The sequence below is a fragment of the Cherax quadricarinatus genome, chromosome 76, assembly GCF_038502225.1.
Source record: "Cherax quadricarinatus isolate ZL_2023a chromosome 76, ASM3850222v1, whole genome shotgun sequence".
NCBI lineage: Eukaryota > Metazoa > Arthropoda > Malacostraca > Decapoda > Parastacidae > Cherax > Cherax quadricarinatus.
In genome coordinates this window covers 22055326-22080794 of record NC_091367.1, presented here as the reverse complement: position 1 = coordinate 22080794, position 25469 = coordinate 22055326, and the positions used below count along the sequence as shown (strand labels likewise).

At 40.6% G+C, this 25469-nt stretch overlaps 1 protein-coding gene across 16 annotated transcripts in view; it reads right to left on the bottom strand.

Annotated features, from left to right (window-relative positions):
- Positions 1–25469, bottom strand: part of LOC128703657 (protein tramtrack, beta isoform) — a gene marked incomplete at its 5' end in the record, with an annotated part of 506533 nt that overhangs the window by 361000 nt on the left and 120064 nt on the right. The window contains 1 exon segment of one of the 16 annotated variants that reach the window (XM_070101388.1): positions 5496–6330. In XM_070101388.1, coding sequence (XP_069957489.1) covers positions 6124–6330 — 207 coding nt within the window. 16 annotated transcript variants of the gene reach the window in all.

The window sequence follows — 25469 nt, the reverse complement described above, 5'->3', positions numbered from 1 at the left end:
TCTCATTTTATAGAATGGAAGACATATTACAGAAATGGAGATGATTTTGATTGGTTTTACAATGAAAGATACCTTGAAATTGAGCTCAAAGTAGCAGAAATGTTCGATTTTTACCAAATTTCAAAAGTAAACAAATCGTGCCAAGCGTGCAATACACGTCAACTGGTGAGTCTAATATTCTTTCACAAGTGCACCAATAATATTTATACCATTTTTTACACTAATGCAGTAGTCTGCATAACAGTAAATCTTATATTTTTTGTGAGAATAAAAATTCTAAGTGGAAAGCAAAAGAATATAAGAGGGGCCTTGAGACGTGACTAATGACCAGAGGAAATGTCATTTTAGTGCCAGGAATGTCTTTCTTGTTTATTCAGGACCCTATTCGGAAATTGGCATCTTTTGAAATTTGTGTGAAATTGGCAAAATTGCTAAATTCTGACCACTGTACTGGATAGTTGAATTTCATAAATGGATGGTTTCTTGCACCCATTCGATAGAAAAAATGGAGTTCTAGCGAAATATTCATGTTTTTTGTCGACTAGTACAGTGGAATTGGGCGAAAATGGGGCTCAAAGTGGGCAAAATCGCCGATGCGTAAACATCGCCGAGACCGCTAACTTTGCGAGAGCATAATTCCGTAAGTTTTCCATCAAATTTCAAACTTTTGGTGTCCTTATGATCGGGAAAAGAATCTCTATCTTTTCATAAGAGAAAATAATTTTTTTTTTTTTTAAATTTGGCAGACCCTGAGAACGAGTTTCGGAGAGGACCTGTCGACCCTCAAAGGGTTAACCTTCTATCTCACACGGGTCACCCTCACCATTAACCTTTCTGTCTCACATGGGTCACTCTCACTATTAACCTTCTCACTGTCTCACATGGGTCACCCTCACCATTAGCCTTCTCACTGTCTCACATGGGTCACTCTCACCATTAACCTTCTGTCTCACATGGATCACCCTCACTATTAACCCTCTGTCTCACATGGGTCACCCTCACTATTAACCCTCTCAGTCTCACATGGGTCACCCTCACCATTAACCCTCTCAGTCTCACATGGGTCACCCTCACCATTAACCCTCTCAGTCTCACATGGGTCACCCTCACTATTAACCCTCTCAGTCTCACATGGATCACCCTCACTATTAACCCTCTCAGTCTCACATGGGTCACTCTCACTATTAACCTTCTCTCAGTCTCACATGGGTCACTCTCACCATTAACCTTCTCTCAGTCTCACATGGGTCACTCTATTAACCTTCTCACTGTCTCACATGGGTCACTCTCACTATTAACCTTCTCACTGTCTCACATGGGTCACTCTCACTATTAACCTTCTCACTGTCTCACATGGGTCACTCTCACTATTAACCTTCTCACTGTCTCACATGGGTCACTCTCACTATTAACCTTCTCACTGTCTCACATGGGTCAATCTCACTATTAACCTTCTCACTGTCTCACATGGGTCACTAACTATTAACCTTCTCACTGTCTCACATGGGTCACTCTCACTATTAACCTTCTCACTGTCTCACATGGGTCACTCTGTCTCACATGGGTCACTCACTGTCTCACATGGGTCACTCTCACTATTAACCCTCTCAGTCTCACACGGGTCCATCATACTGAGGTCAGTGTTGCTTACATACATCTACATCTCAATCATAGCACCAACTGTCTCACATGGGTCACTCTCAGTCTCACACGGGTCACTCTCAGTCTCACACGGGTCCATCATACTGAGGTCAGTGTTGCTTACATACATCTACATCTCAATCATAGCACCATCAACTGTCTCACATGGGTCACTCTCAGTCTCACACGGGTCACTCTCAGTCTCACACGGGTCCATCATACTGAGGTCAGTGTTGCTTACATACATCTACATCTCAATCATAGCACCATCAACTAAAATAAAAAAAAATCATTGGCAAAAGAGAATTGAGTAAAAGTGCCTAATTAATAATTTTTAAAAATTAGAGCATTTCTATCCCCAGGCATGAGAGAATGTGTGGGTGTGGTGTATGTGCACAGCAAAAAATATCTGCCCCATACAGTGCATGATGGGAATACCTAACCTCTAACTTTTGTGTTTGGGTTAAGAGAACTGTTTTCTAGGGTGGTTTTCATGGTTTTACTGGCTGTTTCTTGGTGTCAACTGATACATCCAAAGGCATACTAGTAAAATAGAAATTATATTAATCAGTTTCAGAGCAAAAGTGGCCTGAAATAGGCCTCTAAGTAGCAGAAATATTTAATATTTAGCAAATTCCTATGAAAGTGCAGGGCCCCTTCCCCTCCCCCTTCCCTTCTCTCTCCCCCAGTGTGCTTTATGGGATTTTACAAGACCTGCTTCAATCACTATCATGGCCTAAACCATGACTAATCATTCTTGATAATATTTTATAGCCGAGAAATTGGGTAAACTTAGATTTTTATGCGGTGATGGATTGAAAACAGAAGACAAGTGTAATATAGGAGAGGCCGGGGATGTGATTAATGAACACAGGAAAGGTTGCTTTAGTGGCTTCATTATCTATAGTTTATATTCAAAACTCTTGCTTTTAAATTGGAATTTGTTAAATTGTGTATAATTGGCCAAACTACCAACTTGAGTATTTTATAGGATAATTCTGATAGCTCACTGGGAGTTTGTGCTTAATCTGTAGAACAAACAGCATACTAGCCAAGTACTGCATTGGTCTGAGCAATATAATTAGCCTAAAATAAGCCTCAAGAGTTAGTGACATAACAGATGCATAAAGTGCTCCCCAACTATCAACTTGACACCTGCGCATTTCCATATGATTTACCATCAAATTTTGCCCTTTTGGCATTACCTTTGTAAAAGGCACTATTTTAGAAAAAGTTATTATTTTTTTAATAACGGCGCTGATGGAACTTTCGTATTTCAGCGGTAATGGCCATGCCGGCTTAGCAAGAGCTCCAACACAAACATCACCTTTGGCAGTTCCTTCCCACCCAAAATAGAATCAAGTCACTGATCCAATAACTACAAGCCATTAATGGTTTGTAGTTATAGACAGCTTGGTGAGAATAATGACATAACCTGGGCATCTAAGTCAGCTTGATCCTGGGAAGGGAAGATCTATGATAGAGTCATAACTCACCATCACTTTATAAAACAAATAACACACTGAAAGAGGGAAAAACTGGGAACTAAATTTATTTTCAAACTTGATCATTTGAGCAAAAATAATTGAAGTTGGAGTATACAATGTGAACTGATTGATGTAGATACACCATCTGGTAGTGCACCTACATAAGTGTGGTAGTGCACCTATGTTAGTGTAGTAGTGCACCTATGTTAGTGTGTCTAGTAATGCACCTATGTTAGTAGGTCTGGTAGTGCACCTATGTTAGTAGGTCTGGTAGTGCACCTACGTTAGTAGGTCTGGTAGTGCACCTATGTTAGTAGGTCTGGTAGTGCACCTACGTTAGTAGGTCTGGTAGTGCACCTATATTAGTGTGTCTGATAGGGCACCTATGTTAGTGTGTGTGGTAGTGCACCTATTTTAGTGTGTCTGGTAGTGCACCTACATTAGTAGGTCTGGTAGTGCACCTATATTAGTGTGTCTGATAGGGCACCTATGTTAGTGTGTGTGGTAGTGCACCTATTTTAGTGTGTCTGGTAGTGCACCTACATTAGTAGGTCTGGTAGTGCACCTATGTTAGTGTGTCTGATAGGGCACCTATGTTAGTGTGGTAGTGCATTTGGTAGTGCACCTATGTCAGTGTGTCTGGTAGTGCACCTACATTAATGGGTCTGGGAGTGCACTTACGTTAGCGGGTCAGGTAGTGCACCTATGTTAGTATGTCTAGTGGTGCACCTACATTAAGTGTCTGGTAGTGCACCTATGTTAGTGTGGTAGTGCATACAGGCAAAAAGAGACAGGCAGACTGACACACACACACACACACACACACACACACACACACACACACAAATAGAGACAGAGCTAGACAGACAGACAGATATATTTCCTCAACCGCTTGTGGCCACATCCATCTCAAAGCCACTAAACTCGGGGTGAACATCACTTTCCTCTTAAAAGGGGAGTGTTAATACGACATGACATCAGTGAATCCCTGGTGTTTGCCATACTCTTTGCTCTAACTGGTGCTCAATTGAACTGGTGCTTCCACGAGGTACTATGTAGTTCCAGTTTTTTTTTTTTAAACTGCGCACACTTAGTGTTAAGACCCATTCTGTACTGATCAGGCATCTCAGGCCAATTGTACCAAGTTTGGAGGCAGGGAAAATAAAACGTTGATCTACGTTTGGACAGTTTAAGGGTTAAGTGTCAGTATATATCCTGCCTTTGCAACACACTACAATATATACAGTACATTACAGTAGGGGTTATTCTCATAAGAATCGTATTTTGCCAGGGAACCAGGATGCTATCAGGTTTGATCCAATGAAGGGGAAGTGTAATTCCAATTCCTTGGATCAAGAGCTCTTTCCTAAAATCAATGGGCTCTCCTCCTTGAAGGGATGTGTATATACTGTATTAGTGCATCTCAAAACTGAGTCAATCTTTAACGTGTTTCACAGTTATTACATCTATGTGATGTACAAGAATGGTATACAATATTGACTAGATGAAAACTGAGACACATGTGCAACATCTGGGTATCTTTATTGTAGATATTTTGCCATCCAGTGGCTTTATCAATACAGATTCTAGGACATGATTTGAAGACAGTAGAATTATATACAAAAGATGAGGTAATCAGTCCCTCAGCCTTGAAGTTGGTGTGAAGAGCACCGTAGTCGTGGAGATGAGAGAATCTTCACGACTACGGTGCTCTTCACACTAACTCCAAGGCTGAGGGACTGATTACCTCTTCTTTTGTATATAGTGCTACTGTCTTCAAACTATGTCATATAATCTGTATTGATAAAGCCACTGGATGGCAAAACATCTACAACAAAGATACTCAGATGCTGCACATGTGTCTCAGTTTTCACATCTACATGATGCTCTTAACTCCAGCAAGTCACTAACACTGTACAGGGGGTCCTGCTTTATGGCACCTCATTTTACAGCACATTGCTAATACAGTGGTTTTCAATTATACTCATTATTTGTTTATTCAGACTTCCTACAATAAATATACTATTCACCAATCACTGTAAGCTAAATACAGAAATATTTTAAGGTAAGTAATGTGTGTAGTGTACATGTATATGCATTTTTAGGCCAAGCTCTATTGCTTACTTAATATGTGATAGTGTAAACATGTTATCAGGCTTTTATATGCATTGGAAAGTGAAAAAGAAAAGGCTGTGTTTCACTTTATGGCGATTTTCACTTTACAGCAGTTGCCCGGAACCTAACCGCTGTATAAGTGGGGCCGTCCTGTATATGAATGGTACACAATACCAACATGTTGCACAAGTCTAATGCTTCATCACTCTATGGTCTAACCAAAGAATAAATAAAAAAAATTATATTATTAATTTTTATTTTGCATATGCTTCAAATAAATAATTTTTTTCTTGTTAAATAAATTCTGTAAATTTGTTAATATGTATATTGTCAACAATAATTTAAAGAAGAAAAATACCAATTGAAGTCACAAATGGCTCACTATCCAACATTAAAGAATAAATTTAAGCAAGATAAGTACCTCAATCACTTAAGAGCAGCAGCTGCTAGGTACAACAGCAGTAAAGAGCAGCAGCTGCTAGGTACAACAGCAGTAAAGAGCAGCAGCTGCTAGGTACATTTGCACTAAACAGCAGCAGCTGCTAGGTACATCTGCAGTAAAATGCAGCAGCTGCCAGGTATGTTAAAGCAAATGTTTCCTTCAAATCCATCACACTATACAAGTAATAAGTAGCAAAATTATGTGCTACATTTCTACGTATGACCAACAATGTAAATGACTTGCTATTCAAACTATGGAAACATTTCACTATGAACGGTCTCATGGTATATTGCTAACGATCATAGCCACACCTCACACAACAGTCAGACGAGCCAGGTCACAGTGTGTGTCACACCTCAAGGGGGTCAGATGAGCCAGGTCACAGTGTGTCTGTCAGTGGTACCCAATTAATACTATGTCGGCGTTGCATGTGAGATTTTACATTCCACTTAAGGAGGCTGCGGAAAGGGCAAAACGGGCACTTGTGAGGTTTCTCCCCGGTGTGGATGCGCATGTGACGTCTGAGGTGATCCCGACGGCTGCTGGCCCGCCCACACACGGGACAACGCAGTTGTCCTCCCTCATCACCCCTGAGCTCAGCCAAAGGGCCGCCCAATGGCTCACACGCCAGCATCCTTCCCGCTTCTTCTAGCTGCAAAGAAACAGCCTCCATAAGTAGTGGACCTGTGTGCCAGGAGCCTCCCATAGCATGATGCAAAGTCAAACCATATCATGGGCGGGGTTAGAACCCCGACCGTGGTATGGTTTGTTTGCAATCGTGTCATTACGATTTCGTGAGTCATGATGCAAAGTCCCTTAAGTCTTTGTTCTCTCATGTTTACAAATGCCTTCAACACTTCTTGAATACATACAAACAACTTAGCACAAACAAAAAGCAATTATTACCACTTGAAACTGGTAAACTCCCACTGAGGCTCAATGATGAGGCATCAGTAAGTTTACAACAGTACTCAGTAACATTGACTGGCAGAGAGTGTTCACCAATGATCAAGACATTAACTCAGGCATCCAGGTATTCCTACAAACAATTCAAATCCCCTACATAAATGAAGTCCTTTAAAAAACAAAAAGATCACAACAAAAAGACTAGATAAATCATGGTTAACCAGCATCATCCTCATATCTATTAACAAAAAGCATAACTATGCAAAAAATAGATATTGAGATTAATACCCAAAGCAGAAGCAAAATAAAATTATAGAACAATAGTCAGCAAACTTACAAAGAAACCCCGACAACTGTATTATCCCAACAAGCTTAACCCTTTCATTTTCTCTCTCTCTCTCTCTCTCTCATGCAGATCTACATTATTGACACCAGTGTTGCCCATGTAGATTTAAGTTTTAAGCAAAGAACCCTTAAATATGCTGAGTGGTAAATTTTAGTCTAGATGCGAGAGAATAGGTCTGTGCAGCGAGTGTGCATGGCACAAAAAAAAAATACCAACCGACGCAATGCATGACAGGAAGAGCAAACCTGTACCTTGTGTTTGATTTAACCCTTTCAGGGTCCGTCCAGTAGATCTAATCTACGGCTTTACGTTCAGGGTCCAAACCGTATATCTACGCTAAAATTCTAGCGCCCTCAAATTTAGCACGAGAAGGCTGGTAGGTCTACATCTAAGAGAATGGGTCTGGGTGGTCAGTGTGCACACCATAGAAAAAATCTGGACGCCCACATGGCATTGTGGGAACGCCGGCAAAGTAGCTTTGTTCATAGTGCCTGGCGGCAAGATGCTCTCACTCCCCACTCACTCTCCGGGCGAATTCTGACTCTCCTCTTCACAACTTACAGTTCTAAGACTGATGGAAGTGGAGCTGAAGACGAATTCTATGGTTTTGAACCATATGGTACCATTGTGCCATATGGTACAATGGTACCATATGGTACAATGGTGCCATGTCATACAATGGTATCATGGTTCAATGGTATATGGTACAATGGTACAATATGGTACAATGTACATATAGTACATTGTACCATATGGTACAGGGACCCTAATGGAAATAAATCTGTGACTTTTTTGGGTTATCCTATGTTCTCCAAACATGTGCTGCTAAGTATGATATTCTATAACTTTATTTGTGTATAAATAAACTTACTTATGATGCCACATGCACTTGAATAAGTTTATTCAGGTGTACAGAAATACAATTACATAGATTATCATACATAGCAGCATATGTATAAAATCCTAGGATAACGCAAAAAAGTCAGGGTGACTTATTTCTATAGTTATCCCTGTATCTGTACCATATGGTACCCTGTACCATATGGTACCCTGTACCATATGGTACCCTGCACCATATGGTACCCTGCACCATATGGTACCCTGCACCATATGTTATCCTGTACTGCATGGTACCCTTAACCATATAGTACAATGTACCATATGGTACCCTGTAACATATACCGTGTACCATATGGTCAATAGGTGTTGGTAGCATGAGACACCAGCCAAGACTGAGTGAGTGGCGACGCAAGCTAGCTACTGACTCCGCAGTTTCCGAGACAAAGTGCTTTGTCATCCACCTCAAGGAACACGTAAAGTTCCTGTACACTTGTAAATATATAATAGAACATTACTAATATACAACATTTTTGCATATTTTTGTTGTAAACAACTATTGTAACCAAAATAATAATGAAAATATTAGTGTGTTGAATACAACAGTACCATATGGTACAATGAACCATATGGTATCATTGTACTGTATGGTACAATGTACCATATGGTACCATTGCATCATATGGTACCATATGGTACCATTACACCATATGGTACCATAAGGTACCATTGCACCATATGGTACCATTGTATCATATGGTACCATTGTATCATATGGTACCATTGTACCAAATGGTGCCATTCTACCATGTGGTACCATTGTATCATATGGTACCATTGTATCATGTGCCATTGTGCCATATTGTACCATATGGTACCATTGTATCATATGCTATTGTACCATATGGTACCATTGCACCCTATGGTACCATTGCACCCTATGGCACCATTGTACCATATGGTACTATATGGTACCATTGTACCAAATGGTGCCATTCTACCATGTGGTACCACTGTATCATATGGTACCATTGTATCATGTGCCATTGTACCATATGGCACCATTGTACCATATGGTACCATTGTATTCAACACAATAACCGCACTAATATTTTCATCGTTTTGTTTACAATAAACTTGTAAACAAGTTTTGTAAGCAATATAATGATAAACAAATTAGTGCAGTTATTGTGTTGCATACAATGAGTGTACACTTATACAATATACATTATACTGGTCTCACAGGCCACAAATGTTATTAGAAAAAAAAAATTAGAAAAGAAAAGAAAAAAGTATAAAAAAACAAAATAAAAAAATGGGATTTTGCGGAAGTCACTGATGTTGCCGCCACCCGGTCATTTTGGGTCAACTTCCCACCGCTGTATCTCGGTAAGTACTGATCAGAAAAAAACTTTTTTTTTTTGTCTTATTACCTTCACAAAAATATACTCTTTAATTCTGAAAGAAAAAATATTTTTTTTTTTTTTTTTCAAAATTTCTTGGACACTGGAGGTGCGCACCACTTCAGATTTTGGCCATGGACCCTGAAGGGGTTAAAATAGCAACTCTGAGGTGCTTTCTAGGATGGTTTTTATGTTTTTTTTTTTGGCTGTTTCTTGTATCATTTGACAGAATGATACACATACTACTGATGTAAAAATTATTTTTGTCAGTTTCAGGACTGGAAGTAGCTCAAAATATGACTATATAGCAGAAAAATAAGATTTTCGTGATGTTCCAGAAGGGCACGGCATCCATCTCGTCCTCCCCTCGGTATGTTTTATGGATTTTTAGCAGGCCTGCTTCAATTATTAGGATGTTTAGGTTTAATCCATGATCAACCATTCTTGGATGTATTTAATTAGAAATGGAAGTAAAACTGGATTTTTTGTGATGATGCATTCAGAGTGAAGGGCAATTGCAATATACGAGAGGCCTAGGGACGTGATTAATGAACAATCTTCATGGACAGAAAATAGGTTGCTTTATTGGCCGGAAAATTTTTTAAACTGTAATATGAATTTTGTAAAATTGGCCAAATTACCAATTTCTGTGCATTTTATAGAGTAGCTCTGTAGTTGGATGGGTTTGTGCTCAACTGACAGAACAAAAGGCATGATGGTGTAATAGCTAAGAAACTGGGCAAAATCACCGATGTATAAATTGCGCCCAGACCAACAACAGTCTTTAATTTCTGGTGTTGTGACAGTAAAGGGGGTTGTGACAGCAAAGGGGGTTGTGACAGTGAAGGGGGTTGTGACAGTGAAGGGGGTTGTGACAGTGAGGGGGTTGTGACAGTAAAGGGGTTGTAACAGTAAAGGGGGTTGTGACAGTGAAGGGGGTTGTGACAGTCAAGGGGGTTGTGGCAGTGAAGGGGGCTGTGACAGTGAAGGGGGTTGTGACAGTAAAGGGGGTTGTGACAGTGAAGGGGGTTGTGACAGTGAAGGGGGTTGTGACAGTGAAGGGGGTTGTGACAGTGAAGGGGGTTGTGACAGTGAAGGGGGTTGTGACAGTAAAGGGGGTTGTGACAGTAAAGGGGGTTGTGACAGTGAAGGGTGTTGTGACAGTGAAGGGTGTTGTGACAGTGAAGGGGGTTGTGACAGTGAAGGGGGTTGTGACAGTAAAGGGTGTTGTGACAGTAAAGGGGTCAATGAAAGAAAAGTAGATAAATACTGCTGGAAAACACTTTCACAAATACCGGGCTAAAGTGAATATGCTACATGCAAAAAAAATTGTACTGGCTTCACCAAATGAACCTTCCATCCAAGTCATAGCAACAGTAAATAAACTAAATAACTTCTCAACCATAATAGCAACAAACCAAAGCAACAAAATCCCAGATACCCACATCCAAGTTAGAGATTACTTCAGTTATTACTACTCACACTCTCTATACAAGTTAGAGATTACCTCAGTGATAACTACCCAAGATTTCTATATCTATTCCCAACTAATTCTACAGAGGTTTGTTCTCACTGTTACATATAAATATGTCTGTCTCTCTCAGAGAGAGCCGCTAATAAACCAACAGGTATTACACATGTTGCAGAATCGTCACATCTAAACAAGCAGAAATGCATATTACTTGCCATAGTCATGCTTATGCCTCATATCTACAAGTACAGTACAGCACTTTGTCTGGCTTTTGAGGGTTATCCTAGGTAATTTACACTATGTATAATAACTATGTATGTGTACCTATGTCTAAAAAAACTTATTGAGTCCAAGAGGCTCTGGGGAAAAGCCAGCCTGTTGAACACATCGTACACTTTACAGAATCAATTTTCTTGGGGCATTGGTTACAGAACATTCTGGGAGGATGACACTACCAGTGGTATCAAAACTGAACGAATGTGGAACAAATGTTGCACTTGTGGCCACATCCATCTCAAAGCCACTTAACTCAGGGTCAACATCACTTTCCTCTTAAAAGGAGACTGTTCATATGACATGGCATTAGTGAGCCCCTGGTGTTTGCCATCCTGTTTGCTCTAGCTGGTGCTCAATTGAATTGGTGCTCCTACAAGGTACTAAGTGGTCCCAGATTTGTTTTAATACTTAACACACTGAGTGTTAAGACCCATTTTATACTGACTAGTCCTCTCAGACCTATCATGCCAAATTTAGACCCAGAAAAAATAAAACGCTGATCTATGTTTGGAGCGCCAACAGTAAGAATGTAGATCAACGTTCGGAGAGTTAACCCTTTGAGGGTCCGTACCGTAGTTCTATGGCTTTGAGGCCAGAGTCCAAGCCATAGTACTACATCATGAGCTCAGCTCACTCAGATAAGCTGTGAGCAGTAAATTTGGGCCTAGATATGAGAGAATGCATCTACAGTGGTCCCTCAATAATCGTCCATAATCCGTTCCTGGAAGTGGGACTATTATCGAAATGGACGATTTTCGAATCAATTTTCCCCATAAGAAATAATGTAAATCCAATTAATTTGTTCCAGACACCCAGAAATATCAACAACAAATTTTTTTTTACCTAAAAGATAGATTTACATGCACAAAAGAATGAACATTCAACATGACAGTTACCTTTATTGAAGGCTGTTGTTGATGAATGGAAGACAGGGAGGAGGAGAGAGGGAAGAGAGGTTATTTGGAAGGGGAATCCCCCTCCATAAGGACTCTAGGGCACTAATAAAATGAATAAATGAACAATGGTAATAGGGGTAGTTGATGAGTGGAACGGTCTGCCTAGTAGGGTTATCGAAGCTAAAACATTGGGTAGTTTCAAATTTAGGTTGGATAAATACACGAGTGAGAGGGGTTGGATTTGAGTCGGACTTGCACCTGAGCTTATTGCTTGGGTAGCATTTGTTCTCTTAGTGGGTTGGATTTGTGAAGGACCTGCCTAGTATGGGCCAACAGGCTTATTGCAGTGTTCCTCCTTTCCAATGTTCTAAAAGCTATGGCTTGGGTAGTTTCAAATTTAGGTTGGATAAATACACGAGTGAAAGGGGTTGGATTTGAGTTGGACTTGCACCTGAGTTTATTGCTTGGGTAGCATTTGTTCTGTTAGTGGGTTGGATTTGTGAAGGACCTGCCTAGTATGGGCCAGCAGGCCTGTTGCAGTGTTCTTACTTTCTTAAGTTCTTATTTAACATCAAACTTACCAGTAGGGTGATCGAGGCTAGGACTTTGGGTAGCTTTAAGAAGAGATTGGACAAATATACGAGTTGGAGGAGCTGAGTTTGATTTGTGTCATTGGGTACGGGAGTAAATTCTTGGGTAGCTTTGGGTGGAGGTCATTTTGATAAGGACCTGCCTTGTATGGGCCAGTAGACCTGCAGTGTTCTTCCATTATGTTCTTATTGGCCATTTGTTTGTGTGAAGGAGGGATGGTAAGTTTATTGTAGGAGAATATGACACTAATATCAACTTTATGGCTTATTTATCTATCACAATTCAACTAATATGACATAATAAACAATATTAATAACATAGAAACATGGAATATACTCTAGAATGAGTAAAATAAATCATTACGTATGTCACGAGAGGTGTTGTGTTGTTGTTGGGTGTAAGCCGTCCATAATGGTGGTGAAACAGCAGCTGAGGTGGCGGTGGTTTTTGTAGCCCTATATAACTCCAACAACATTGGAGGAGTTGGTAGAATCGCTGAATCACTAAAGAAGGAACCCTCTACCACCGTCACTACTATTTTCTACCACCATCACTACCACCGAAGAAAGCTTCTAGAGCCAGCCCTTTGGTAAAGAATGTGAGAAACACATAATTTATGAAAAAGTTTGTAGAAAAATACAAAGATGGTGGTGGTAGAGTGGAAGCAGTTGTGATAGTGGTTGATGAACATAAGAGCATAAGAAAGGAGGATCACTGCAGCAGGCCTGTTGGCCCATGCTCGGCAGGTCCTTTACAATTCATCCCACTAACGAAACATTTTCCCAACCCAGTCCTCAATGCTACCCAAGAAATAAGCTCTGATAACTCTATCCACTCATTTGGGGCTTGTATTTTTCTACAAACTTTTTCATAAATTATGTGTTTCTCACATTCTTTACCAAAGGGCTGGCACTAGAAGCTTTATTTGGAGCCATGGTAGCTTATTTAGCACTTGCAAGCACTAAAATCAATGGAATATTATGAAATATTTCGTAGGAGCATGTGAGGGGACCGTCACTCACTGGTAAACAATGGCACACTGGCTGGGAAGGAAAGGCCGAGGCGGCTCAGAGCGTGAGTGCGCGTCCGGGACGAAGGACTATTAGCGACTATTAGATTATTGAGGGACCACTGTATTTGGTAAGTGTGCGCCATATAAAACAAATCCTGCAGCATGCAGCACATAATGAGAAAAAGCTGTGACAGTGTCTTTGGATTAAAACAGCAAATTTGCAGTGAAAGGAGCAGGAAGGGTAGAGAGAGAGGAGGGTCTTTAAATATTTATTACACAAATAGTCGCAGTGCTAGGAATAAGATGGATGAGTTGAGACTAGTTGCTAGTGCAGGTAACATAGATGTATTTGCCATTACTGAGATGTGGTTTAATTCAAAAAGTCGGGACATGCCTGCAGAATGTCACATTCAGGGTTTTAAATTGTTCCAAGTAGATAGAAGTGTCGGAAAGGGGGGTGGGGTGGCATTGTATGTCCGAGATCGCTTGAACTGTTGCATAAAAACGGGTATTAAGTCTGAAGTAACACATACAGAGTCTGTTTGGATAGAATTTTCAGAGGGGCATGAAAAATTAATTTTAGGTGTGATATACCGTCCCCCAAAGTTAGATAGGGACCAAGGGAGACTACTATGGGAGGAAATTGTTAGGGCCACAAGGCACGATAATGTAGTAATTCTAGGAGACTTTAACTTTAGTCATATTGATTGGAATTTCTTGACTGGGAATTTAGAATCATACGACTTCTTAGAAGTAGTTCAGGATTGTTTTTTTAAGCAGTTTGTGACAGAACCTACAAGGGGTAATAACCTGCTTGACTTAGTTCTGGCAAACAATGAATCCCTTGTTAATAATTTAGAAGTTTCAGAGGAACTGGGTGCTAGCGACCACAAATCAATTACATTTAGCATTGAATGGAAGTATGATAGTAGGAATAACTCAGTAACAGTCCCAGATTTTCGCTTAGCAGATTACGATGGGCTTAGAGAACACTTATCTGTTGACTGGGGTAACGAAGGGAGCTCTCAGTATGACAGTTTTCTGAACACAATACATGCTGCTCAAAGAACGTTTATCCCTTATAAAGAAATTAGATCAAATAGAAATGACCCAAAATGGATGAATAATAGGCTGAAATATCTACTAGGGCATAAGAAAGGAATTTATAGGCGTATCAAAAGAGGCGAGGGTCATCTTATGAATCAGTATATTGACATTAAGAGGGACATTAAAAAGGGGATAAGAAAAGCTAAAAGGGACTATGAAATTAAAGTTGCTAGGGATTCTAAAACTAACCCAAAAAGTTTTTTCCAGGTATACAGAACAAAAGTCAGAGATAAGATAGGTCCCCTTAAAAATAACTATGGGCATCTTACTGACAAAGAGAATGAAATGTGCTCGATTTTAAATAATTATTTTCTTTCGTTTTTTACACAGGAAGACACTAATAATATTCCGGTAATTAATTTTTATAGTGGGCCAGAAGAAGATAAATTATGTAACATCAGTCACTAGTGAAATGGTTGTGAAGCAGATAGACCGACTGAAGCAAAATAAGTCACCGGGTCCTGATGAGGTTTTTTCAAGGGTTCTAAAGGAATGCAAAATGGAAGTCTGTGAACCATTAACTAATATTTTTAATTTATCTCTTCAAACAGGTGTAGTGTCTGATATGTGGAAGATGGCTAATGTAATTCCTATTTTTAAAACAGGGGACAAGTCGTTACCGTCAAATTACCGCCCAATAAGCCTGACCTCAATTGTAGGCAAATTACTAGAGTCAATTATAGCCGAGATTATAAGAAGCCATCTCGATAAGCATAGCTTGATTAATGATACTCAGCATGGATTCACAAGAGGCCGGTCTTAGTCTAACTAATTTATTAACTTTCTTCAGTAAAGCTTTTGAGGCTATTGACCACGATAAAGAATTTGATATTATTTACTTAGATTTTAGTAGGGCATTTGATAGAGTTCCACACCAAAGACTGTTGAAGAAAGTAGCAGCTCATGGCATTGGGGGAAGAGTGCTCTCGTGGATCGAATCATGGCTCACAGACAGGAAGCAGAGTGTGTCCATAAATGGGGTTAAATCCGAGTGGGGATCAGTAACAAGTGGCGTTCCACAGGGATCAGTCTTGGGCCCGTTGTTGTTTATAATATATATCAATGATCTTGATGAAGGAATTACTAGTGATATGAGCAAATTCGCCGATGACACGAAGATAGGATAATTGATTCAAACGTAGATGTTAGGGAACTTCAGGAGGATTTAGACAAACTCTACTCTTGGTCAGAAAAGTGGCAGATGCAGTTCAATGTAGATAAATGCAAGGTTCTGAAGCTTGGGAGTGTCCATAACCCTAGCACTTATAAGTTAAATGATGTAGACCTTAGCCATACAGATTGTGAAAAGGACTTGGGGGTTATGGTAAGCAGCAACCTTAAACCAAGACAGCAATGCCTAAGCGTACGTAATAAGGCAAATAGATTACTGGGATTTATATCAAAAAGTGTAAGCAACAGAAGTCCAGAGGTCATACTGCAGCTTTATACATCATTAGTAAGGCCTCACCTAGATTATGCAGCTCAATTCTGGTCTCCATATTACAGAATGGACATAAATTCGTTAGAAAACATTCAGCGTAGGATGACAAAATTAATACATAGCACTAGAAATCTTCCTTATGAAGAAAGATTGAAGACTCTTAAGTTACATTCACTTGTTAGACGAAGAATGAGGGGAGACCTGATCGAAGTGTATAAGTGGAAGATAGGTATTAATAAAGGGGATATTAACAAGGTCTTGAGGATATCTCTCCAAGAGAGAACCCGCAGTAATGGATTTAAATTAGATAAGTTTAGATTTAGAAAGGACATAGGAAAGTATTGGTTTGGAAATAGGGTAGTTGATGAGTGGAACAGTCTACCTAGTTGGGTTATTGAGGCTAGGACTTTGGGTAGTTTCAAATTTAGGTTGGATAAGTACATGAGTGGGAGGGGTTGGATTTGAGAGGGACTTGCACATCAGAGCTTATTTCTTGGGTAGCATTGAAAATTGGGTGGGTCAAATGTTAGTTAGTGGGATGAATTGTAAGGGACCTGCCTAGTAGGGGCCAACAGGCCTGCTGCAGTGTTCCTCTTTTCTTATGCTCTTATGTTCTTATGTTTTGCATGTTTTTTACAGTTGTATTCATGGTTTCTTGGTCTTAATTGATAGACTGGAAGATATATTACAAAAACAGATGATTTTGATTGGTTTTAAGACTGAAAATAGTTCGAAATTAAGCTCAAAGTAGCAGAAATGTTCGATTTTTGCCGATGTTCAAGAGTAAACAAATGACGTCACGCATCCAATACACATCAATTGTTGGGTCTAATGTGCATTCACAAGTGTGCTGACATTATTTATACAATTATTATAATACAGTATTGTATACAGTGACAGTAAATCTTTTATTTTTTGGTGTGAATAAAAATTCTTTATCTGAATAAAACACCAAAATGGAATTCATGTGTAAAGCCTGGAAACATAACTAATAAACAGAGGAAATGTTATTTTAGTGCCATGAATGTCTGCATTGTTTATTCTGGATCCTATTTTGAAATTGGAATATTTTGAACTTTGTGTGAAATTGGCCAAATTACCAATTTCTGATCACTTTATTGGGTTGTTGAAATAATTGATTGGGCAGTTTCTTGCGCTCAACCGATAAAACAGAAGTGATACAAGCGAAAAAGCTAAGAATTTGGTTCACTGGAATTCGTTAGGTTCAGAACAGGAAATGCCCCCAGGCATACCAGTACCCATAGCCAGAAAGGTCAAATATTATAGCATTAGAAAAATCCCACATGCACTGATATTGTAACAGCCTAATGTAGCTGGCCTAAAATAGAGGTCAAAGTGGGCAAAACTGCCGATGCGTAAATATAATTTCGTGAATTTTCCAGCAAATTTCGTACTTTTTGTTTTATTACCTTCAGAAAAGCATTCCCTACCATTTCATAAGAAAAAATAACAATTTTTTTTTTTAAATTCTCCTACCCTGTGGACAAGGCGTAGAATTATGAGACGGACCTTCAAAGGGTTAAAAAGTTAATCGTGTCTGTGTATACTGTTAATGTTTTCCCTGGGTAAATGTTAAATTACTGAGGTTCTACTGAGCATAGAGACAACAAAATTCTTAAAGCATGAGACTAATGGGAAGAGTGAGCTGTGCAACAGAGCTCCTGCAACAAAGACTACAAATTCTGGCAGAGCTATGGAAGACGGCTTTGTAATAGCAACATTAATTTTTGGACTGTTTATTGACAATAGTGCAATTCTCAGATACAAAACTACTGCAAGTCTGATTTAATTGTCAAAGTAGACTGTAATGGGTTTATAGGAACAGATCAATGTTTTAAGCAAAACATTCTCAATTATGCTGCAAGTGGTAAATTTTGGGTCTGCAAAGTGAGAGTGCACTATGAAAAAAAAAACAATCAAGCACTATGTGGTGCATGATGGAAAAGCAAACCTTTGACCCTGTGTTTGGATTACAGCTGCAACTGTGAAGCGTTTTCTAGGACGATTTTATTTTTTTATTGACAGTTTTGTTGTATCATCTGATAGATTTAAAGACATCTTACTGAAATACAGATGAGTTTGGCTGGTTTGAGAATGGTTAGTAAATTGAAATTGGGCTCAAAGTAGCAGGAATATAAGATTTTGACTATTTCCTCTGGTCTGTTTTATGGGTTTTTAATAGACCTGATTCAATTATTGGGGTGCCATAAACCATGACCAATCATTACTAGTTATATTTTGTAATAAAGTTGGTAGAATTACCGACAATATGTAAAGTAAAAGGACACAAGTGCAACTAATGTGACATTTATTGTGGCAACGTTTCGCTCTCCAGGAGCTTTATCAAGCTTTATCAAGGTAATGGCTTGATAAAGCTCCTTGTGTCCTTTTACTTTACATAGTTATATTTTATTATCCAAGAAAGAGAGTAAATCTTCAATTTTTATGTGATGATGAATTCCAAGTGAAAAGTAAGTGTAATATAGGAGAAGCCTTGGGACAGGAAAAAGAAATGTTTTAGTGCCTGGAATGTCTGCTCTGTACTTTGGACTATTTTTAAATTAGTGTGTGTGTGTGTGTGTGTGTGTGTAAAATTAGCCAAATTACCAAATTCCATGCACTTTGTAGGGTAGGTCTGAAAGTTGTGCTCAATCACTATAACGGAAAAAGCTAAGAATTTGGGAGGCTAATGAGAGAGACCACTGTGCTGGTTAGTGGAACTGAAGTACATACTGTCACTGTTATGTATATACCACCAGCATTCTGGATAATATGCATGGATTAGTATTTTAATGCATTAAATGGCTATGTAATATTTTGTAATGCCAATACGTACTTTATGATAATTTGAAGTACAGTGGACCCCCGCATACCGTCGGCATCACATATCGTTCAATCCGCATACCGCTCGCTTTTATCGCAAAAATTTTGCCTCGCATACCGCTCAAAAACCCGCTCACCGCTCTTCGTCCGAGACGTGTCCAATGTGCGCCCTTAGCCAGCCTCACATGTGCCGCCGGTGGCATTGTTTACCAGCCAGCCTCCGCGGTAACATCCAAGCATACAATCAGAACATTTCGTATTATTACAGTGTTTTTGGTGATTTTATCTGCAAAATAAGTGACCATGGGCCCCAAGAAAGCTTCTAGTGCCAACCCTACAGCAATAAGGGTGAGAATTACTATAGAGATGAAGAAAGAGATCATTGATAAGTATGAAAGTGGAGTGCGTGTCGCAGACCTGGCCAGGTTGTACAAGAAACCCAAATCAACCATCGCTACTATTGTGGGCAACAGAAAGGCAATCAAGGAAGCTGTTCTTGCCAAAGGTTTAATTGTGTTTTCGAAACAGAGATCGCAAGTGATGGAAGATGTTGAGAGACTCTTATTGGTGTGGATAAATGAAAAACAGCTAGCAGGAGATAGCGTCTCTCAAGCGATCATAAGCGAAAAGGCTAGGAAGTTGCATGAGGATTTAATTAAAAAAATGCCTGCAACTAGTGATGATGTGAGTGAATTTAAGGCCAGCAAAGGTTGGTTTGAGAGATTTAAGAAGCATAGTGGCATACATAGTGTGATAAGGCATGGTGAGGCTGCCAGTTCGGACCACAAAGCAGCTGAAAAATATGTGCAGGAATTCAAGGAGTACATAGACAGTGAAGGACTGAAACCTGAACAAGTGTTTAATTGTGATGAAACAGGCCTGTTTTGGAAGAAAATGCCAAGCAGGACCTACATTACTCAGGAGGAAAAGGCACTCCCAGGACATAAGCCTATGAAAGACAGGCTTACTTTGTTGATGTGTTCCAATGCTACTGGTGATTGCAAAGTGAAGCCTTTATTAGTGTATCACTCTGAAACTCCCAGACCGTTCAGGCAAAAGAATGTCCTCAAGGAGAATTTGTGTGTGCTGTGGAAGGCAAACAGTAAGGCATGGGTCACTAGGGACTTTTTCTATGACTGGTTACACCATGCATTTTCCCCCAATGTGAAAGATTACCTAACTGAAAAGAAATTAGAACTTAAGTGCCTCATGGTGTTAGACAATGCCCCTGGTCATCCTACAGACGTGGCAGAGCGACTTTATGGGGACATGAAATTCATTAAGGTGAAGTTTTTGCCTCCTAATACCACTCCTCTCCTGCAGCCCATGGACCAGCAGGTTATTGCAAACTTCAAAAAACTGTACACAAAAGCTCTGTTTGAAAGGTGCTTTGTAGTGACCTCAGAAACTCAACTGACTCTGAGTTTTGGAGAGAGCACTTTAATATCCTCAATTGTGTAAACCTTATAGGTAAGGCTTGGGAGGGAGTGACTAAGAAGACCTTGAACTCTGCTTGGAAGAAACTGTGGCCAGAATGTGTAGACAAAAGGGATTTTGAAGGGTTTGAGGCTAACCCTGAGAGGATTATGCCAGTTGAGGAATCCATTGTGGCATTGGGAAAGTCCTTGGGGTTGGAGGTTAGTGGGGATGATGTGGAAGAGTTGGTGGAGGAGGACAATGAAGAACTAACCACTGATGAGCTGATAGATCAACTTCAACAGCAAGAGGACAGACCTGAGGAAACTGGTTCGAAGGAGGGGAGAGAGAAATTGAAGAAATTGCCTACTACAAAGATTAAGGAAATCTGTGCAAAGTGGCTTGAAGTGCAAACCTTCATGGATGAAAATCACCCTCACACAGCTATTGCAAGCCGTGTTGGCAACCTGTACACTGACAATGTTGTGAAACACTTTAGGGAAGTCATAAAGGAACGAGAGGTACAGGCCACTATGGACAGATATGTTGTGCGAAAGAAGTCCAGCGACTCTGAAGCTGGTCCTAGTGGCATTAAAAGAAGAAGGGAAGTAACCCCAGAAAAGGACTCGACACCTCAAGTCTTAATGGAAGGGGATTCCCCTTCTAAACACTAACACTCTCTCTCCCCTCCTCCCATCCCATCAATCATCACCAGATCTTCAATAAAAGTAAGTGTCATGTAATTGTGCATGCCTTTTTCAGTTTGTGTGTATTAAAATTAACATTTCATGTGGTAATTTTTTTTTTTTCATACTTTTGGGTGTCTTGCACAGATTAATTTGATTTCCATTATTTCTTACGGGGAAAATTCATTCGCATACCGATCATTTCGCATAACAATGAGCCCTCTTGCACAGATTAAAGTCGCTATGCGGGGGTCCACTGTACTGTAATGTAATGTACAATCATTATTTAATTCTTTTTACCATAATTTACTTCTAATGATATATTTTAATCATTTATGTACTGTTCATTATGTATACATGGAAGTGAACTGTATTGTAAATTTTATATCTCGTATAGTATCATATGTTACTGTAATCTTTAAGTATTGTTGACATAATAGAATAGGAGAATACCACTGGTAGTGTCATCCTGCCAGAATGTACTATAACCTATACCCTAAGTAAAGAGAAACAACTCTGCAACATGTGTAATATGTATTCGGATGGCTGGCTGGCTAGTAGGCCAGCTGGGTGGGTGGGTGGTTGGCTGCCTGACTGACTGACTGAATTTGGATATCTATCTATCTCTCTCTTTCTCTCTCTCACACACAGGTACAAGTAAGTAAAGTTATCATACATAGTGTAAATTACCTAGGATAACCCCAAAAATCCAGACAAAGTGCTATACAGTGGATCTGTGCTCCAGTGCCCTAAATTAATAATAATATTTATAATTATTATGTATTATTATTACAATAATATGTATTTTCTAATAATAATAATAATAATATAGCACTTACTCATTACTTACCTTAAAATATCTGTAGTCTTAGAGTGAGAGGCGAGTAAACAAGATTAAATGAATAAACGAGAGAGAGAATGAGTGTGTAGAAGGTTCGTGAGTTTTGTAAACAAATAGTTGTTGTTACCAGCCCGGACATGAATGGTTTTTGTTCACTCTTGTCATGTAGGGGGGGCATTGGTTAGGGGAATATGGGGGTAAGCGGAGGGAGTCAGTAGGCAGGGGACAGGCAGGCAAGGTGGTAGGAGAGATGATTAGCGGAGGTAGGTAATGTGAGGTCACTGGTGACTACAACTTCACCTCTCATTACTCTACCCACCACTCCACACTACTCACCCTGTGATGTGGTTCAGCTGGGCTTGTGAGGCCTCTGGGGAGACCTAATTTAACCAATTATATGGTCACACCTTGCCTTGGCAAATGTCTGTCAGAGCCACGCCTTTTCGGCTTAAGACTGAGGTCTTTTGTTCTGGATGGCGTCAGACCTCGGCGTCAGATCAACACCACGTGTGCACACCTCATTGTGGGGGGTGCTCTCGGGACAATATAAGCCCAAGGAACAGCTGAGCAGAGAGATTCGGGCAGAGCTCTGGCCTGGAAGCAGAGCTGAGCTGGAGAGTCTCGGGAGGAGAGACTGTTGGAGACATTGGGCAGAGTACTGGCTTGGAGCAGTACTTGTGCCGTGTAGGTCTTGGGACCTGTGGCTTAGTTCCTGTGATGAACTGTCCTCTGAACCATATTGTAAGTTATATTCATTTTCGTCAAGTTGATTGTATTCCCTGTCTCACTGCTTATGTATACCATCCCATTTATCTAAACCACAATAATGTTCTCCTGTTCCCAAATATATTATTGTACAAGGACTTAATAATAAACTGTGTTTGAGTAGAATAGTAATATTCACTGTCCCCATTATTTTCTCCATTTATTTATGTTTAGTTTAAGTAGTGAGAGGGTGAGCAGTGTGGAGTGGTGGGTAGAGTAATAAGAGGTGAAGTTGTAGTCACCAGTGACCTCACATTACCTACCTCCGCTAATCATCTCTCCTACCACCTTGCCTGCCTGTCCCCTGCCTACTGACTCCCTCTGCTTACCCCCATATTCCCCTAACCAAGGCCCCCCCCTACATGACATGGTGTCTAAGCGGTGGTGGTTCTTATTTTTATAGTAGGAACCAGTCCCATGTGCCTTACTTTTGACTGCTCGGCTATACTTATGTTACGCTACCATTTTTTTTCTTGTGTGTGTAAAGCTAAAGTAAATATCTGTATGATATTATAATCCTAGTGACCCTAACTGACCTCTTTTTTATACGGTGGGTCTGAGTAATTGTGTGGTTGTATTATTATATTTGGTGGAGTTGGTTGTTGGTTTGAGATAAATTGTGGAGAATATCAGTGTTTGGGTGAGACTTTTGGGGGAAGCAATTACTGGCCGAAATTGAATATTTACAGAGGAGAAGTCACCCAGCCCACCTTGGAAGACTAGCCCACAACTGTCACCCACTGAAGAGATGCCTATGATTATTGTCCACCTGATGTGCCCAATCACTCAGTTGATGTGCCCCAGTAGATGTATTGCTGCCCTGGTCTGTCATCCATTGTAGTGGGTGTCTGTCTGCGTCACCCAGCCTCTGTGACCATCACCTGCGGACCGCCAGTTGCCCGCAGTTGCCAGGGATGGGTGACTGCACCTGCTGTTGATGACCTGAAGTAACCTCACCTCATCTCACCTCGAGCAACTGACAATAGCCTGCCACTGCTGATGTCGGCTGCTGTGATGCTGTCTGCAATGCTGTGACCGTGCTGCGATCCTGTGGCCGTGGTGTGATGCTGAGGTACTGGGACCATGCTGCGATGCTGTGGTCGTGCTGTGATGCTGCCTAGCTCAAGAGGAGACGATGGCGGTGATGCTGCAGTGGTGTATGGGGGATTCTGGCTGGTGTGCCAGGACAGGAGAATCTACTATGAAGGAGTTGCCATCCTCGGAGATGTGGAAGACGTGAGCCGCGGAGATGGACTCCAGCTGCTGGGACCAGCCTGCTTTCAAGGGCGGTATGGAGGTGTATCCTGCCTTGTTGGTCGACCTGTACGACTGGTATGCGGGGATGTCCTGCCAGCCAAGAGAGACAATTGAGAGTGTGAGATGTCCCCAGCCTACTTTGACTTGCCAGAAGTGTTAGTGTTATTTGTGTGAAATAAGGTGACCTTGAAAATGGTCCAGTGATTATGGCCGCCTTGTTTTATGAGGCCAGTGAATCCTAGTAGTGGCATAGGATAAGGGAGGGTCTTAGCTGCGATGCCTGCCCTGTCTCGATTTTCAGATGTTGTAGTGTGCATGTGAAGTGTGCTGAAAATGCGACCTTGGTGGTCGTGAAGTGGTCCAGTTGCAGTTACTTGAAAGAATGCAACCCGTTGGAGCAGTTTTCCATGCTAAAGAAGCCTAGAGAGGTTTGGCCCAATGGATAACATGCGAGGGTGACTAGCATTGGCTAGTGCATTTCTAGAAGTAGGGAAGGCACTGGAGCCCAATATTTAGGTTTAAGGAGAAATGATGGGTAAGGAGGCTTTGCACCAGAGAGCAACTATTATGCTGGTCAACTGCGAGGTGTACTGATTATGCTGCCTTGTGGTAGTTGAGGAGGTTGAGGGAAATATATGTAATTGAATAATTTTGTATTATGTATAATTTTGCCTTTGTATTGTAATAGATTTAAGGGGTTAATATTAAAATAGTCTAATAACTTAGGACAAATTGTCCTAGTTCTCAGATATTTTAAATTGGGGGAGAAAGGGGGATGTGATGTAGTTCAGCTGGGCTTGTGAGGCCTCTGGGGAGACCTAATTTAACCAATTATATGGTCACACCTTGCCTTGGCAAATGTCTGTCAGAGCCACGCCTTTTCGGCTTAAGACTGAGGTCTTTTGTTCTGGATGGCGTCAGACCTTGGCGTCAGATCAACACCACGTGTGCACACCTCATTGTGGGGGGTGCTCTCGGGACAATATAAGCCCAAGGAACAGCTGAGCAGAGAGATTCGGGCAGAGCTCTGGCCTGGAAGCAGAGCTGAGCTGGAGAGTCTCGGGAGGAGAGACTGTTGGAGACATTGGGCAGAGTACTGGCTTGGAGCAGTACTCGTGCTGTGTAGGTCTTGGGACCTGTGGCTTAGTTCCTGTGATGAACTGTCCTCTGAACCATATTGTAAGTTATATTCATTTTCGTCAAGTTGATTGTATTCCCTGTCTCACTGCTTATGTATACCATCCCATTTATCTAAACCACAATAATGTTCTCCTGTTCCCAAATATATTATTGTACAAGGACTTAATAATAAACTGTGTTTGAGTAGAATAGTAATATTCACTGTCCCCATTATTTTCTCCATTTATTTATGTTTAGTTAAAGTAGTGAGAGGGTGAGTAGTGTGGAGTGGTGGGTAGAGTAATGAGAGGTGAAGTTGTAGTCACCAGTGACCTCACATTACCTACCTCCACTAATCATCTCTCCTACCACCTCGCCTGCCTGTCCCCTGCCTACTGACTCCCTCCGCTTACCCCCATATTCCCCTAACCAATACCCTCCTACATGACACACTGTCAAGCCGACTGGAAAAACATCTCATATTTAAGTTAATTTATGTTACATAGAGGCCTGGTCTCAGACCGGGCCGCGGGGGCGTTGACCCCCGGAACTCTCTCCAGGTAGCGTGTC